Below are 18,547 nucleotides of genomic sequence, written 5' to 3' on the forward strand. Positions count from 1 at the left end.
TATTTATTTATTTATTTATTTATTTATTTATTTATTTATTTATTTCTCTGTTTGTTTGTAATTGTGTTTGTTTGTAGAGGGCGATAGTTGGGTTAGTTGTATATTGGTAGAAGCCCAGACGTACAGGCCGGAGGAAAAACAAATACATTTATACAATTACGGAGTTTGTGTGGATGGATGGAAGGGAAAAGGAAAAAGAATACTTGAGAGGGGAATGTCTGATTAGCGACAGCAGAAATAAGTCTGTATAGATGCATTTTCTTTCTTTTCCTTTCCCCTTTCCCCTTTTCTTGTTCTTCTTGGCTGTTGATAATAGTTGTGTTGGACTCTTTACTTTATTATATTGTGTAAAGTGGCCAAAGAAGAAAAGAAAAGAAAGAAAAAAAAAAAAGAGAGGAGGGGGTGAGATGGTGTGCGTGTGTGTGTATTTCTTTTAAATTGTTTTTTTTTTTTTTCTTTCTTTCTTTCTCACAAGTACCCTTGTAAATAAATGAGGGTAATTATTTTATCTTTCCCCCTTTTTTCTTTATTTTTCTCTCTGTTAATCCATCAGTGTGTTGTTATTGTTATTTTTCCAACCCTCTTTTCCATAGATATACGCTCAAAGAATATATATATATATATATATATATATATATATATTCGTACTTGTGATTGTGTGAGTGTGTCTGTGTGAGTTTTTTTCTTTATTAATGTTTGTGATTGTATATAAATGTTTTTTCTTTCTTTTTTTTTTTTTTAAACTTCTTGATTTTCCTCTTTTTTTCCTTATTGATACTCTTTACTTTCCCTTTCTCTCCTTTGTCTTCTTAGGGTTGGTGTTTACTCTTCAAAAGAAAGGAGAATAAACACATATCGGAGAATATATAGATATATATATATATATTCAGTACGGAAGAAACACAGATATTAAAAAAAGAAAAAAAAAGGTGTTGTGTAGGAAAAGAAAAGAAAAATAAAAAAAGAAGGCATTAACTCTGGTCTCAACAACAACAATCAATCAATCAATAAGAATAAGAAAATAGTAAACGTATTCTCGTGAAGTATACACAAGTGTGTACTAACGTATTTATAGTGAGAAGGGGGGAGAAACAACAACAATAACATCATTTCCGGGAAGTTCTTTTCATCGTTGACTATATTAATCAATCAATCAATCTATCTATCTATCTATTCCCTGTAGGAACCACTATTATTATTATTATTATTATTATTATTATTATTATTATTATTATTCATTTAAACCCCCTCTATCCAAATAAAAATAAGAAGAAGAGACTCTTAAGATCATTGAAATAGTTAAAAAAAAAAAAAAACGGGGAGAGCGACCACGTCTACTTTAGTCAGACAACGCATGTCTTCTTCCACGACATGTGCCATCACCCCATCCAATAATGATAATAATAATAATAATAATAATAATAATAATAATAATAAAGCCAAACTCAACAACAACAAGAATACTCCTATTATTACTACTCCTACTCCTACTTCTATTATTACGAATGCTAATAAAAACAATACGAACAATACAAAGAATACCGTGCAGGATACTTCCTATCCAAATGAACGCCGGGCTGCACGGCATTTACAAATCGCCTTTCCAAAGGCCGATCAAGACATGATTGACGAACTCGCATTTCTCGTCTCCGCACGGCGGCACACCATTGACGACGCGGTGAATATTTTGCAGAAACTGGAATCCGCCAATAGCGCCGCACCTATTCAACAACCCCATGCAAATAAAAACACCAACACTAACACTAATAATAATAATAATAATAATAATAATAATAATAGTAATAATAATAAGAGTAATAATACTGCAGCTCAGGCAGCGGCAGCGGCAGCGCAGGCAAAGAAACCCGTGAATACACAAACTCCACCAGCAAAAACAACAGCCCCCACTACTACTACTACTACTACTACGACGACGACGACGACGACTGCAAATAACAAAAATACAAACACTAATACTAATACTAATAATACCAAAAACACCAAAACACCAGCAAGACGTCTTAGTGGATCACAAAACAGTTCATTCGCAACGGCGGCAGTACCACCATCATCATCTCAACAACAACAACAGCGTAAAGTTGGTACACCGGCCAGTGGGGCCAAACCATTGTTGTTCACAACGACGATGACGGGTGATCGTCGAGTGCGGGATCACTGCCGGCAAATTGAGACTTTATTGTATTTAAAGCGCGTTGCGTATGAGGCCGTAAATGTTGCCGATGATCCATTCTTGCAGCGGCGGCTGCGGGATATGTATATAGCCTCCGAAGGCACAGCCAGCAAAGCCGTTCCCCCCACACCGGCATTATTTATGAATGGACATTATGTTGGGAATTACGAGAAACTGCAGGAGTTGGAGGATGATGGATTGTTGATGGATACACTGCGACGATGGGGTTACTCTGATGGGGCGAGTGCAGAGAAGGAGAGCGGGAAGAGTGCGAATGGGAATGTGAAGAGTAATTAGAAGAAAGCGAAGGAGAAAGAGAGAGAGAGAGATAGTGTGTGTATGTGTGTATGTTTGATGACAGAAGAGGTATAAACAGGGGAATAGGAAAGGGGGAAAAGAAAAAGAAATAGAGAAAAGTAATAATAGTAAATAGTAATGGTATTTCTATTACTATGGCTATTCTTACGTTTATATTCGTCGTTTTTTTTTTTTCATGACTTTTTTTTTTTTTAATTTTTATCCCTTTCTTTACTATTTTTTTTTTTTACTTGTTTACCACTTCCTCAAGGAAGTGTTTTTTTTTTTTTTTTTTTTTTTTAGATTGATGTGTCTCTCTTTGTCTCTAATAAATCTATATATATATATATATATATATATATATATATTATTTTGCGTGCTAACAGTATGTATACATGCGCACTCAAGCACGGCTTCAGTTTATCTATCTATCTATCTATCTATTCAGTTTGTATTTGTATCTCTTTGCTTTACTTGTTGTTTCTATGTTTAGACGCCTCGTTATGTTTCTATACGTATGTATACAGGTGGAGTAATGTAGTTAAAATAATGATGTTTGTGCCTATTTCCCATTTCCATTAGTATTCTTTGCTTTTTCTTTTTTTTTACTTCTTTTTTATTTTATATAACTTGCACACACTCTGTTTCTCTCTATTCGTGTTTTTTTTTTTTTCTTTTTTCTTTCTTCTCATCTTGCCTACATATATACACATGAATCTTGAATAAAGAGATATATTACTATCAACAATACTAGAAGTTTGATCTTTTAACAAAAAAAAAAAATAATAATAATTAAAGAAAATCATCAAATACAAAGCAAATAAACCGCCAACGGTATCAGCAATAAAACAGGTCTAAACAAAGGAAAAAAACACCAACAAAAGAAAAAAAAAAAGAAAAAGAAAGAAAGAAGTATATATATATATATATATATATATACTTACTTAAAAGAAACCAATAACAATATGAGTCTATTAGAGGGACTGAAGCAGTACACAACCGTTGTGGCCGACACGGCGGACTTCTCACTACTCTCTAAATACAAACCGGAAGATGCGACCACAAATCCATCGCTGGTCCTCGCCGGCAGTCAACTCCCACAATACGCCCATCTCATTGATGCCGCCGTGCAGTTCGCCAAGGCACACGTGCATGAGATGCGGGATGGACTCACCACCGACGGCGATGAAAAGGCGCAGATGTTGGAGTTGGCGGTGGATAAACTCACCGTGAGTTTCGGTGTGGAAATATCAAAAGTCATTCCCGGCCGCGTGAGCACAGAAGTGGACGCACGTCTCTCTTACAATACGGAAAAGATGGTCACCAAAGCCAAACATCTTATTCGATTATATGAAGACTGTGGGGTTCCCCGCAATCGTGTGTATGTGAAGATCGCCTCCACATGGGAAGGTATCGCCGCTGCGCGTATTTTGGAAAAAGAAAATCCACCCATTCAATGCAATCTCACTCTTCTGTTTTCATTTGGACAGGCAGTGGCATGTGCACAGGCGGGAGTTTCCCTCATCTCCCCTTTCGTCGGCCGTATTCTCGACTGGTATGTCGCCGATGCGAAGAGGAAAGCCTCAGAAGAAGGAAATAATAATAATAATAATAATAATAATAATAATAATAATAATGATAAATCACCGGCGGAGGCCTTCGCAGGCGCGGCGGATCCCGGTGTGCGGGCCGTCACCCGCATTTACAATTACTACAAACAACACGGATACACCACGACGGTGATGGGAGCCTCTTTCCGCAATACGGGGGAAGTGCTGGAGCTCGCCGGCTGCGACAAACTCACCATCGCCCCCAAACTGCTGGAGGAACTCGCAAACGCGAAGGGGACCGTCCAGCGGCGACTCGACCCGGCGCATCTCACGCAGAAGGAAGAAAAGAGAGCGGAGATCACACGGGCGGAGGATCTCTTCGCCGGGGAGCCAAACAACATGGCAATGGAGAAACTCTCAGAGGGAATAGAGGGATTCGCAAGAGATACGGTGAAGCTCGAGGCACATATCGCTAAACTCCTCTAAATGTATTTATCTACGTAGATGAGATGGGAGGAAGGAAAAAAAAAAAAAGGAACGTGTACCTGTGTCTATATGAGTGAGTGCACTTTCCATCGCAGAATACATGCAGAGTAGATCACATTGTGACAAGAGTATTGTCAGCATGTTTTTCTTTGTTTTTTTTTGTTTCTTCTAAGCATGTGTGTTTCTTGATTAATTATCATTATTATTATTATCATTATTGGAGGGAAATTTTTGACTGTATGAGAGGGAATGGAAAACGAAATTGAAGGCAATGGGAAACGAGAAAAGTATCAAAAAAAAAAAAAAAAAAGGAAAATAAGACAAAAGAACAACAACAACAAAAAAAAGAAAACGAGAAAACGAGCAACTGTACTTGTTTTGTTTTTATCTTGCTTTCTTCTAATGGAGTGAATGGAGGGGAATAAAAAAAGGGAAGAGGGGATCAATCGGCATATATATATGTTTTCCCTGCATTATGTATTTTATCCAATCCGCATGTTTTCTGTTTTTTTTTTGCTTTTTTACTTATGTTTGCTTTGCCATTTATCATTATTATTGTCGTTGTTGTTGAATGTGTGGGAAAAGAAGGAATAGTTTAATATCTAATACTGTGTAGTTCTCCCACACACATACAGAGACAAAAGAAAAGGAAAAAGAATATCAACAATAAACCCCATGATGCGATCGATAAATGGGACCCTAATTTAATTTATCATTCATAATAAAAGAATAATGTGTAAAACTATTATTATTATCATTATTATTGTTATTATTATTATTATTATTATTATTATTATTATTATTATTATTGTTGTTGTTGTTTATTTTTTCTTTGTTTGTTTTTTTATTGTTTATTTTCTTTTTTATTTTCTTCTTTATTTCTTTTCTTTATTTCAGTTACTTTAATGCGCCGGCTCTTGGGGTCTCACCATGCAGTACTACTGCACCACACACTTCCCGACGCACTATTATTATTATCAACATCATCATCATTATCATCATCATTAAGATCAACACGAACTACTATGATCATACCATCATCCACAGTAGCATTAAGAGGGAATTTCCGCTGTATCTCCACAGCGCCTCCTCTCTCGTTGCTTTCATGGTCTGTGGATGCCGCCGGTCACACTTATCGCCGCTGCAGACGTCGACTTTCCATTCATGAACGTATTCCGCTGATCTGCAGTACCATCACAGAGGCCGCCCCAGACATTGTGGCCCTGCAGGATTCTCTCCCCACTGTTGCGGAAGCTCTCTGTGGGTTTAATGCCATTCAGAAGAGTAATAATAATAATAATAATAATAATAATAATAATAATAATAATATCTCGAATACAGGTAAAGATACATCTATGCAGGTGACAGGTGAAAAAAAGAAGAATTTACCTCAATATGATTTAATAGGTTCTGTACGTAATGGACGTTGTGGTTATTTACAACTATTTAGACGACGTGATTCACTGTGGGGTGGACGTCTTCTTCCATGCTATCCATCACTCACGGCGGAGTTTACCTCTTCTTTTTCTTCTTCTGCTGATGAAGTTGTTGGGAACACCAAACATGAGGAATCCAATACAACGACAACAACAATAATAGGAGGAGGAACATCACAAGAGAATAAAGCCATTGGTGGTGTTCGCTTTGTTTTAACGAATGTGGATCTCTCCTATCGTGGTAAAAGTCTAGCCGTGAGCGGTAAACCACTCATTTCACCTGATGTTAGTACGAATGGTAGTCCCTTCACGTTAAGTGTGGGTCCATCTACATTACCCAACACCCGCGTAAAGGGACAATTAGACGCACATCGAGAGACGGCACTTATGTTTGTTTCTCAAGTTGCACGGCCAGATGTGTTGATGGGAAACTTTTTTATGGGACGAGCAGAAACAATGCCGGGATATGATGATGCGTGGGTTTTAGCAGGGGCACCTGCTGAGCATGAACGCACAACCAATACATTCTTTCATCATAAACATGATACCGAGACGAATCATTTTTACTTTTTACCAGAAAACATACAAAATTCAGCAGGGAGTATAAGTGAGATTGTGGAGATACCTTCAAATACACCATTAGGTACGAAACTCTCACTTTATGCCTGTGCTCAAAGGACAAATAATAATAATAATAATAATAATAATAATAATAATAATAATAATAATAATAACAGTGATAGTAATAGTGATAGTGATAGTTCCGGTACGGTTCCCACACCTTCAGGGAAGAAGAAGAAGACGATGGGAGAGGAAGAGTTGAGATCTCATCATGAGGGAAGACCGCAGGTTGCCGGGAGATTTCAGCGGTGTTTCTTTCGTTCCTCCTCCTCGTCAAGGAATCACAAACAACAACTTCCCCTCTTTCGCCGGTATGAACGGCGGCAATTAGTTGTGCTTAGACCTTTCACAGAAGTATCATTAACAGAAGAAGAGGCGAAGGGCCATCATGGTAATAGTCCTGTGCGCTGTTCGGCTTCCGATGGATATCCCATTTTGGTGCTTTTGTCGTAAATGAGATTATCACAAGGCGTTTAAAGTCATCTACTTTATTATTTTTCTCTTCTGTGTGTATTGTGTATTATTGTTGTTATTATTAACTTTTAGTTATATTCTTTCCCCTCCCCTCCCTCTCTCTCTCTCTTTCTCTTTTTATTTCTATTTTAATTACTATAATGAATACGCACTGTAGTTTTTTTTTCCCATTGACGAATGTTAGAGTTGGATCTTTGGGTGAATCAACTAGCTCTATCCTCCACCAATGAAGAAGAACAAGAAGGAAAGGTTACTACTACTACTACTAATAATAATACTACCAATAGGAACAACAACAACAACAACGGGGATACTGTAGAAACTTCTTCAATTCTATCAGATGTGCTTCGCGCCGCCTATCGTGTTGATACCCCGTGTCTCTGTCGACACTCAACTGTACAGAATCGAAACGTAAATTGCATTGCCTCACCAAAGTGCTTTGCTGGCTTTCACACATTATCAAGCGATATGGATGCGATCAAAGAGTGCGTTGCAGACATCGTAGGCGATGGACCACAAGTATTACAACTGCCAGGAGATGATGAACAGGAAAGAGAAAGAGAAAGAGAAGAAGATGAGAAAGAAGGAGATGAAAAGGATGATGATGATGATGATGTTGAAGAAGATGATATGGAGGAGGATGAGGAAAGAGAGAAAAATACTGCAGTGGGTGTTGGCGTGAATACAACACGTACAATTACTACTACTAGTAGTAATCGTAATAGTTTTGGTAGGCGAAAGAAGATTGTGCCTATACGAAGAGGAATTAAAAATTTAGGTAATACATGTTATTTCAATGCGGTATTACAGATGCTTTTTAATATACCAACTGTTCGCAATGAGGTATTACGTCTTTATAGAGATGGTGATGTCCTTACCTCCAGTGAGAATGAACACCATCCTAATAAGATAAATACAACAACTAATAATAGTAATAATAGTAATAATAATGATAATGATGAGATACATGAAAAAAGGAATATATCAAAAGGATCATCATTATGTGGATCTGGTATAGGTGAGTTATTTGCAGAAATGGCATTTACCCGCGATGGCTGTGGAGCTAATCCACAACCTTTTGTTTCTTTTCTCTCACTCGATACAGGAATTCAGCAGGATGCACAAGAGTTCTTTGCCCTCTTGATTGAATGGCTACAACGTGAGGGAAGTAAGGCGGTGGGACACACATTTGAGGGAACTCTTCTCTATGATCGTGCCTGTTGGAATTGTGGAAGATCATTTAAACGAGCAGAGCCATTTTCATTTCTTTCACTTCCTGTGAAGAGTTCATTAGAAGAGGCACTCAATACATTTCTTCAACCAGAAGAAGTAGAGGGATTTGTGTGTGAAGGATGTAAAAGTACCACTACAGCCTCTTCACGTCAATATATTAGAGCCCTTCCAGATGTTCTTGTGATTCATCTCAATCGCTTTGCATTTGATGTGCAAACACTACGGCGAGAGAAGGTAACATCAACTGTGAGTTTTCCACTTGAGTGGGATTTGACAAAATACATGGATCAATGGAAAGAACAACAAAAGGAAAAACAAAAGGATGAAAAGGAAGTGGGAAATACTACAGATAGTCTGAATCCATCTTGTTTGGAGTCGGTTTACACACTCAATGGGATTGTTAATCATCTTGGCGAGACGGCGGAGTGTGGACACTACACCTTCTATGGTAAGATGGATGGAAATGGTGATTGGTATCAATTTAATGACGCTAAAGTAACGAAATTACAACATCGTTTTCAAGGCACACGTGGTTCTTCAAAGGAAGTTTATATGTTAATATACCAAAAACGTCCTTTATCTACTACAATGAGAGATAATATTCGTGAATTCCATGTATACCCAAAAGGGATGGGAACAGCAGCAGCAGCAGCAGGTAATGATGTTGTTGATTATCCTATCATGATGCCGCAACTTCCTCCTCGTCTCTTTAAACACATACAACGTCTTAATCATGAATTACTGATTGCACAACAGACATGGCAACTGCGACGAACAGAGGTAATGTCTTTTATGCAGCAATGGGCTGAAATCGTACGGGAACTATTTGTTGGGTTTTCATTAGGGAATAATACACGACTAACAAGTGAAGAGTTGTGGGAGAACAAGAATGTGGATGAGTACTTTGCTCTTCCCTCCAATTGGGTACAACTGCTGGGTCGTTGTTTTCTTCCATCGTATGTGAATGTACGGAGATATGGGGATGGTGAAAAACGTAAAAAACGACTACGTAGTGGTGTTGATACTACTACTAATACTAATATTACTATTAATGTTAATACTATTACTAGTGAAACTGGAAACAATGAGTTTGGTATTCCTACTGTTATTTCAGGATCTGAGGTGGATGAAACTGGCTGTCTGCAGGCGACCACAGATATAATGAATGATGGAACCCCAGGATATATTCTCTTTGGAGGTGTTAAACACGCCATTTCACTTCTTGATCAGATGAATGATACCCGCTGTTCACACGGCAAGTTAGCACCATGGGGAAACTATAAATTTGTTCCTTCTACAATAGTCATGAAGTTAGCATTACTGTTGAAAGGCACTTCAACATCACTAGACTCTTCTCCTGCAACGGATGAGGAGGAGGTGTATGGTCCTTTTGCCCGTTGGCGAGTGAAGGATTACTTCTGTGAGACCTGTGCTGTTTGCATGGCAAAGAAAGTATTGCGACAGAAGGAGTTATGGGATGAGGAGAGTGCGGCATTAGCGTTGTTGAACTCCACCTGTAAAGGAACCACGAATAATCCAAACACTGACACTACTAATACTACTACTACTACTAACATCATCATTGACCAGAATAATAATAATAATAATAATAATAATAATAATAATAATAATAATAGCGGAGAGGCGGCGAAGGAGGATGTATATGTGTATGTGAGTGAAAGCGTGATTGAGTGTTGGGAAGATTCTCGTATGTCAAGTACCAAATGGAAGGATATAGTAAATCGTCAAGGTTTCACTGGACTCTTTACCGTTTCCCACCTACAGAAACAGGAAAAGGAAAAGAAGCAACAACAACAACAACAACAGTGGGAAGAAGATAGTGTTCTCATCTCAACACCTCCAATTCCTGATGTGGGCAAGTTACTTTGTGAACATGGTCTAATCGCTCCATCTGCGGCAGTTCGTGTTGTTCCTGTTAATCTTTGGTTCTATCTTCGCGAACGAGTTCTGCGACCTCTCTTCCATGATGATAAGAATATTAATAATAATAATGATAGTGATGTTTGGATGGATCAGATGTTGCCGTATCTGCCCACTCACACAACGCCCAAATGCCCAAACTGCATTCAACAGAGTGTCACTACAACAAGCGAACGTCACAGGATGAGAGTGGCAAAGATGGAAGAACGAAAACGATTTGCAACGATTGCCACTGCAAGTCAACTCCTCTCTGCCTCACTTGCCGATATGTTATCACAACATCCAAATCGTTCTATTTGGAAGCGAGATCTTGAACGCGCCTTTCGCGAGCACCGACGTTCATGGGAAAAGGACCGGGATTCCGCTGTTGCAGCATTAGAGAAGAAGATCGAGACATTGAAAAGAGAGGAAAAAGAACAGAAAACGGCACAGGCTAATTGGAATGTTAGAGTAGTGCGTACAGGAGGCAAAAGGCGTAATGTAAATCGATCGAATGAGTCACCACCAGGAGGAGAGATTCAACCTACAGCATTAACTCCTCCAGCGGATACTACTACTACTACTACTACTACTACTACTACTACTACTACTACTACTACTACTACTAATACTAATACTACTAGTACTACTTTATCTCCAGTGGAGTTGACAGAGAAGGCACTTCAATCAAAACTGGCTGAAACTTGTCCAGAGATGTGCACTTTATACGGCTGTGTTCCACTCTGGTGGGTGCGGGAGTGGCGGCAGTGGTGTGCAGATGTGGACGGTGTTGTTCAGCCACCACCGCGTTTTCATCACGCCGCCCTACGCTGCCCTCATGGCGGTGCAATACTCCCACCGCATCTACTTAATTCCACAGATCCGTTTTGGGAGGCGAAGTCTACTGCCAAACACCTCTGGCAAGTACTCCAGCGTCGGGCAGTCAGTCTTGACACTAATAATAATAATAATAATAATAATAATAACGATAATGATAATGATGATGTTGTTTTCGTTTCGGGTAGTCATGATGTTATTGCTGAGGATAGTAGTGACCCATTAGGGATTCCCCCATTGGTGTTAGTACCTATGAAGGAGTTTCTGAGTATATTGGAAGTCTACGGAGATTCAGACATGCTTCTTCCAATGGAAGATAATAATATGGAGAATGCTGAACGGAAAGTAAACAGAGAGAAAGTTGTACTCTTTGTAGAACGTAACACAGATCGTATGTTTGATCCCCCATCATGTGAAAAGTGTGTGGCCACACTTCTTGACAGTGTGACGGAATCCTCTCGTTGTTTTATGAATGGTTCACTCAAACTACAATTGCACCTTCGACGTAGTAAGAAGAACTTCTACGACGCCAATGATATCCTTCGCGGTGTACACCACAACACCACACTGCGTGAACTCAAATTGGCGATAGCACGACAGGTGGCAAATGCACATCAGTTTATTTTACCAACAGATGAGATGGAGCTTTTACGTGGACGTAAACCACTTCGTCGAAATCGAGGTCGAGTCAGTGAAAAGAAGGGATCTTCTTATCCTAATGAGGTTCGTACTTCACAGCGGGTGGTTGTGGATGTGGATGCCGACCCCACTCCCTCTTCCTCACAGAAAGATAAAAATAATAATAATAATAATAATAATAATAATAATAATAATAATAATAATAATAATAATAATAATGAGGAGGAAGAGGGATGTACACTGTTTGAATGTGGACTCTGTGATGGGGATGTGCTCACAGTAAACGCCACAGAGCGGGTTCTCACAAAAATAAAAGATATCGAAGATGAAGTGGAAGTGTGGGAGGAAGTACCACCGGAGGTATTACGGCAGATGGAGGAACAACAAACCGCCTTCGCCGCAACGCGGCTTTACACTGCTGTGAATGAAGGCGGAAAGAATAATGAGAGAACGGCAGTGATGAGAGGAACGACGGCGGAGGTGCAGTTGGCATGTGAGGTGTGTACGTTTATTAATTCACCTGGACGAGTTTGCTGTGAAATGTGTGAGACACCACTGAAGAAGTGATGTTGCTAATAGTCGAGATTTCAAGCAAATGAAGAGAAGTGAGGGAGTTATTCTAGTAAGGACCCATTTTTTTTTTTTTTTTTTTACTTCTGCTGTTGCTTACTGTTCTTTTTATGAAGAAAAGATCAGCTACGAAAAAGAGTAATAGAAAAAAAAAAGAAAAAAAAAAGAGCATCTGGTGAATGCACTCCTTCTCTCTGTGTGTGTGTATATATGAGTATTATTTACCCTCCTCTCCATTGATGTAATCATTGATTTCTCTTATTTGCTTCTTCTTCTTTTGTTGTTGTTGTTTTAATATTCTCTGTTTCTCTTTTCTCCATTTCTTTCTCATATAAACTTGATGGTACAAGAAAAGTAAAAACAAAAAAAGACAAGGTTAAGGTTAGAACCAAAATATCCAAAAAGTAAAAAAAAAAAAAAGAAGTTTAGTCACGTGAATACACAAAAATATATTATTGAGCGTACAACATTATATAAATATATATATATATATATATATATATATATATTTATATATATATAAATATGAAAGAGTAAATTCTGTTTCCATTTCTCTTTACACCCATACTTTGTTCTCATTTTAGCATCTGCGATAAAGAAACAAAGCAATTGGAAGAAGAGTTATGTGAAGATGAAAAAAATACGTAATAATGTTAATTTGAATTTATTAGTGTTTTCTTTTCTTTTCTCTTTTTTCCACTTTAATCCATCTCGTTTTCATCCATTACAGAGGAGGAGGGATAAATATAATGGATGTAGAAGAGAGACATCTGCAAAGAGAAAAGAAGTAAATGTCATTGCAATCGCTTCTTTATTTCTTTTCTGACGGATTACTTCTAATTTACTCATACATGTGTGAATAATAGTGAAGATCAAATGGTCTGTAGATACGGGCAACAATCTACTATAAGCGTAGAACTAATAAACAATAAGTAAATATAATATGTGTAAGTTTTTTTTTTTTTTATTTTACCCCATCGGTACATGTTTCTATTGGTACATACACTATTACGGAAAAATAAAAGGAATTGATTCCTATTACTATTTTATTTTTTATTTTATTTTTTTTTTTTCTGCTCGTTTTGCTTACTACCGTTTTAATAATAAAAACAAAACTTAGGCCAGAATACATTATCCACATATATCCTAAAAGGGATTTGGTCTTGTTTGCGTGGTGTTTACATATAACTTCCTTTATACACACACGTTCACATTCCATACTCGAGAAAAGAGAAACAAACAAACAAAAAACATAAATAAATAAAATGACGAAGATTGAACTTCCCACTCTTGTTGACTGTCATGTTCATTTCCGTGAGCCTGGACTCGAGCAAAAAGGAGACATGCGGAGTGAGTCTGAGGCGGCTTATGCTGGTGGAATAGACGTTGTGTGTGATATGCCCAACACGAAGCCACCAACACAGACGATTGCGGCTTTTGCAGATAAAGTTCAGCGCGCCAAGGCGGTAGAGTCTCTCTGTGATATTCGCTTTTTCTTTGGTGCCACAGCCCATGAACATCTTAAGGAGTTGGAAGAGCTTTGGACAAACCCGCAACATGCCAACCTTAAGTCTCGCTGTGCTGGACTGAAATTATATCTTGACAACTCCACCGGTGATCTTAAGAGCAGCACAGAGGTCACAGAAGCGGCATTTGCACTCTGCGGCCGTTTAGGCATTACACTTGTTGCTCACTGTGAACATGCAGGCCACAATGATACCGCATCCACTGCACATCCATACACAGATGCCGCCTCTCACTCTCTACGCCGCCCTGCTGAATCTGAAGTTGCCTCCATCGCCGACGCTATTGAACTCGCACGGCAACACGGAACACATCTGCACATTGCACACTTATCTACAGGAGAGGGACTTGATCATGTACGCCGCGCTCGATTAGATGGACTGCACGTTACAGCCGAAGTCACACCCCATCATCTCTTCTTAACAACAGAAGACTACAGCTGCTGTGGGGCCCGTGTGAAGGTGAATCCTCCGATACGTCCGCCGCAGCATCATGAACGACTCTGGGAAGGTGTGCTTGACGGAACGGTGGACTGCATTGGCACAGATCACGCACCCCACACACTGGAGGAGAAGAATGATGCGGGAAATCCACCAAGTGGAATGCCATCTATTGAAGTAGTAGTGCCATTGTTGCTTACAGTGTGCGCTGGGCATTGGCCTCATCCTACGGCAAAAAAACCAAAGGCACTTGAGTCACGTCAACTTAAGGTAGATGATATTGTACGACTTATGCATACAAATCCCAATCGTATTTTTAATTTGGGACTTTCAGATGAGAAGAAGCGCAGTTTTGATCTATCCACTGAGTGGGTTGTACAAGAGTCAATGCTAAAATCAAAATGCCGTTGGTCGCCATACGCCAATTGGCGGTTGGTGGGTAAAGCATTGTAAATGAGGTGAAATTATTAACGGTGTTCCTAGATTTAAAGGAGACAAAAAGAAAAAAGAGAAAGCACTGTAAAAGGTGAGGAAAGTATAAAAAAAAAATAATGGATTATTGTTTCTATTAAAATATTGTAAGCAATTGCCATTATTACTGATTTATATATTTTTTTTTTGTCGCGTTTTTATTTTTACCGTATTTGTATTGTTTTATTTATTTCTAATGGTCAATCCAGTAATAACGAGAGAGAGAGAGAAAAAATATATATATATTAACAAAAAAAATTCTTTTCCTTCTTCTTCTTCTTCTTCTTCTTCTTCTTCTTCTTCTTCTTTTGCCTTTGGGTCTGGTTGGGTGGTTGGAGAGTCTCATCAGTCTGAAAAGCAAAAAGACAGCAAGAAAAGAGTATAATAATAATAAAAAGATAAAACATTAAATTATTTTTAAAAAAAGAAAATGTCTACGACTTTCTTTGATATGCTTAATGAACGAGCAAAGACCACACTGCTTTGCATTGGACTTGACCCCCGGGCGAAGAATGCCGCTGATGCTGCAGAGGAATGCATGCGTCTCATTGACGCCACCAAAGAATATGCTGCCGCGTATAAACCAAACGCTGCATTCTTTGAGTTCTTTGGTAAAGATGGTTGGGCTGCACTACAACGGGTCATTGCACACGTCCCTGCAAACATCCCTGTAGTACTGGATGCCAAGCGTGGTGATATCGCTGACACCGCTGATGCCTACGCGAAGTCTGCCTTTGAACACTTAAAGGCCCACGCCATTACAGCTTCTCCCTACATGGGTGGAGACTCCCTCTCACCATTCCTGCAATACGCATCTAAGGGTGTGTTTATTCTTTGCAAGACATCTAACAAGGGTTCTGGTGAACTTCAATGTCTTCAAGTGGATGGACGAAATCTCTATGAGGCCGTTGCTGAACATGCAGAAACGGTATGGAATCGCAATCACAATGTTGGTCTTGTTGTCGGGGCCACAGATCCAGTGGCGCTTGGACGTGTGCGAGCACGAGCCCCTACACTGTGGTTTCTCGTTCCCGGCATTGGCGCTCAGGGTGGAAATCTCAAAGCCGCCCTCGACGCTGGACTGAGGGCAGATGGAAGTGGAATGCTTATTAACGTCTCACGTGCAGTGGCCCGTGCAGAGGACCCACGTGCGGCGGCACAGAAACTCTGTGAAGATATTAACATCATTCGGTTTAACCGCAGTACATCATCGGACTTGGCAATGGCCCTCGTCGCCTCCCGCTGTGTGCGGTTTGGAAACTTCACGCTGAAGTCTGGAAAGAAGTCCCCCATCTATTTGGATCTCCGCCGACTCGTCACACACCCATCTATTCTTCGCATGGTGGCACGCGAGTACGCGAAGGTGTTGCGTCATTTACGCTTTGATCGCATTGCGGGATTGCCGTACGCTGCACTTCCTATTGCTACAGCCATCTCACTTGAGATGAATGTGCCACTCATTTACCCACGCCGAGAGGCAAAGGCCTACGGTACACAGGCCGCCATTGAGGGTGAGTTCAAGAAGGGTGATCGCGTTGTGATTATTGATGATCTCGTCACTACAGGTGAAACCAAAGTGGAGGCAATTGAGAAACTGAAGTCTGCCGGATTAGAGATTGTTTCTATTGTGGTTCTTATTGATCGTGAAATGGGTGCGAAGAAGTTTCTTAATTCTCTTGGTTATGATTTTGAGGCAGTCGTCACTCTCTCGCGGCTGCTGCCATTGTGGTTACAGGCTGGTGCTATCACCGATAAGCAGTTGAGTGAGGTTCGTGCCTTTATGGCGACGACGGCGAGTAAACTTTAAAGAACAGAAAAAGAAAATAAATAGTAAAGAATTAGTGGTATAAAAATGTTGACGATAACAAAAGTGCTTCACACGCACATATACACACAAGAAAAAAAAAAATCGATACGTACACTAATAACGCCTTTAAAAGAAAAAAATACCCATGTTGATAGGGAACACACACACACACGAAAAAAAAAAGAGGAAAAAAAACAAGAGCAACTCCACTGAGGCATACTTAAGTATAGATAATTTCATTGAGGTAAATGAATGTAGTTTCCCATTTTCTGTTGTTTTGAAGTGCATTGGTCGCCTCCCAAAAGATCAAATACGCAAAAGAGAAACAGCTGAACAGACAAGAAGAAATAAAAAAAAATGAGGGTACAATGAGCAAAAAAAAAAAAAAAAAAGGAAAAGAGAAGTCATTTATCACTACCAGAAAATAAAATAAAAATAAATGAAGGCCAAAAAAAAAAAAAGAGGAGAGAGGGCTGTTGAATGTGGTGTTTTTTATTCATTTTTCCCTTAAACGTGAAAGTCATCCATTTGCACTAGCGTACCAGTGATGGACAGAGACTTTGGGTACGTGCGTTTTTATTTATTTTTACTTTTTTTTTTCTCTGTGGGTGGAGTTTTGACGCCTGAAGGGAGTATTATATACTGCACATATATGAAGGAATTGGATTGTGTGATATATACATCTTTCTCTGGTGTCGTGTCTTAATTCTTTATTTATTTTCTGTTGTTTCTTTGACTGCCGTAATGGGCATTGGCAAACACAAATAAATGAGTAACAGGAAACCAGAGAAAAGAACAGGGTTATTCCTTTTTCATCATATTATTTATTATTATTTTTTTTTTGTATTTTCTATTTGTTCTCTCTCTTTTTCTTTCTTCCTTTTTATACATGTAATCATCGTAAGGAGTAGTCTCAACCCACATCCACACATATATATATACATACGTATTGTGTACGACAGCATCTGTGCGATTAGTCATACATATTAATTGTAGTCTCCAGGAGATAATAACATAATTATTTAAGAAAAAAGAGAGAAATATAATGACAGGACTACAACCTGTTTCTAGCCTTAAAGGCAAAAGCGTGACGAGTGCTGAACAATTTACTCGTGATGATATTGATGCGTTAATGCGTCTTGCACTTCTTATGAAAGAGAAGGTTGACAGTGGTGAGGTACTGCATCTCTTGCAGGGTCGCATCATGACTCCACTCTTCTTTGAAGACTCCTCTCGCACCTTCAGTTCCTTCTGTGCTGCGATGATTCGTCTTGGTGGAAGTGTTGTGAATTTCAAAGTGGAATCCTCCTCCGTGAATAAAGGCGAGACATTAAGTGATACGATTCGCACATTGGATTCCTACAGTGATGTGTTGGTCCTGCGGCATCCACGCACGACGGCGATTGAAGAGGCGGTCGCTGCGGCCCAACATCCCGTGATGAATGCCGGCAACGGCTCCGGTGAACATCCAACACAGGCACTGCTGGATACTCTCACCATTCGTGCCGAGTTGGGTTATGTGGATGGCATCACCATTGCCCTCATTGGCGATCTCAAGATGGGTCGAACTGTACATTCTTTACTAAAACTGTTGGTGCGTAATTTTAACATTCAAACTGTTTTTCTTGTGGCCCCAGATGCCCTTCAGATGCCGCAGGAAGTGTTGGATTCACTGCAGAAGGAAATTACGGCGAAGGGGGTTCATATTCGTCGTGTCTCTGCGTTAACAGAAGAAGTGATGCGATCGAGTGATGTGTTGTATGCCACCCGTTTACAAAAAGAACGTTTTGTGGCTTCTGCGAGTGATGATGCGGCGGCCCTGCAGTCCTTTGAGTCTGTGAAGGCCGATATCACCATTGATGCGGCCCGCATGCAATTAGCGAAGGAAAAGATGATTGTCATGCACCCACTGCCTCGCAATGAGGAACTCAACAGTAATGTGGACACAGACCCACGGGCGGCATACTTTAAGCAGATGCAGTACGGTATGTTTATGCGCATGGCTATTTTGTATAGTGTATTGGCGTAAGGAAAGAAGGAACAGAAAAAAA

At 39.5% G+C, this 18,547-nt stretch overlaps 7 protein-coding genes across 7 annotated transcripts; all 7 read left to right on the plus strand.

Moving 5' to 3' along the window:
* Window positions 1–1,354: 1,354 nt before the first annotated feature.
* TM35_000102050 (uncharacterized protein) lies at window positions 1,355–2,488 on the plus strand (the record flags this gene model as incomplete). Its single annotated transcript, XM_029024696.1, has 1 exon — window positions 1,355–2,488. The coding sequence occupies one exon, from the start codon at window positions 1,355–1,357 to the stop codon at window positions 2,486–2,488; it is 1,134 nt and encodes a 377-aa protein (XP_028884003.1).
* Window positions 2,489–3,453: 965 nt separating this feature from the next.
* Window positions 3,454–4,524, plus strand: TM35_000102060 (transaldolase; the record flags this gene model as incomplete). Its single annotated transcript, XM_029024697.1, has 1 exon — window positions 3,454–4,524. The coding sequence occupies one exon, from the start codon at window positions 3,454–3,456 to the stop codon at window positions 4,522–4,524; it is 1,071 nt and encodes a 356-aa protein (XP_028884004.1).
* Window positions 4,525–5,429: 905 nt separating this feature from the next.
* TM35_000102070 (uncharacterized protein) lies at window positions 5,430–7,034 on the plus strand (the record flags this gene model as incomplete). The annotated part of the gene is made up of 1 exon (XM_029024698.1): window positions 5,430–7,034. The coding sequence occupies one exon, from the start codon at window positions 5,430–5,432 to the stop codon at window positions 7,032–7,034; it is 1,605 nt and encodes a 534-aa protein (XP_028884005.1).
* A 198-nt stretch (window positions 7,035–7,232) lies between these two features.
* On the plus strand, window positions 7,233–12,251 carry TM35_000102080 (ubiquitin hydrolase; the record flags this gene model as incomplete). Its single annotated transcript, XM_029024699.1, has 1 exon — window positions 7,233–12,251. One exon carries the CDS (start codon window positions 7,233–7,235, stop codon window positions 12,249–12,251), a length of 5,019 nt encoding a protein of 1,672 aa, XP_028884006.1.
* A 1,268-nt stretch (window positions 12,252–13,519) lies between these two features.
* On the plus strand, window positions 13,520–14,671 carry TM35_000102090 (putative dihydroorotase; the record flags this gene model as incomplete). The annotated part of the gene is made up of 1 exon (XM_029024700.1): window positions 13,520–14,671. The coding sequence occupies one exon, from the start codon at window positions 13,520–13,522 to the stop codon at window positions 14,669–14,671; it is 1,152 nt and encodes a 383-aa protein (XP_028884007.1).
* Window positions 14,672–15,119: 448 nt separating this feature from the next.
* Window positions 15,120–16,496, plus strand: TM35_000102100 (OMPDCase-OPRTase; the record flags this gene model as incomplete). The annotated part of the gene is made up of 1 exon (XM_029024701.1): window positions 15,120–16,496. The coding sequence occupies one exon, from the start codon at window positions 15,120–15,122 to the stop codon at window positions 16,494–16,496; it is 1,377 nt and encodes a 458-aa protein (XP_028884008.1).
* Window positions 16,497–17,541: 1,045 nt separating this feature from the next.
* TM35_000102110 (aspartate carbamoyltransferase) lies at window positions 17,542–18,525 on the plus strand (the record flags this gene model as incomplete). Its single annotated transcript, XM_029024702.1, has 1 exon — window positions 17,542–18,525. The coding sequence occupies one exon, from the start codon at window positions 17,542–17,544 to the stop codon at window positions 18,523–18,525; it is 984 nt and encodes a 327-aa protein (XP_028884009.1).
* Window positions 18,526–18,547: the final 22 nt, after the last annotated feature.

The sequence above is a fragment of the Trypanosoma theileri genome (assembly GCF_002087225.1).
Source record: "Trypanosoma theileri isolate Edinburgh chromosome Unknown TM35_Tth_10_V1, whole genome shotgun sequence".
Lineage (NCBI taxonomy): Eukaryota > Euglenozoa > Kinetoplastea > Trypanosomatida > Trypanosomatidae > Trypanosoma > Trypanosoma theileri.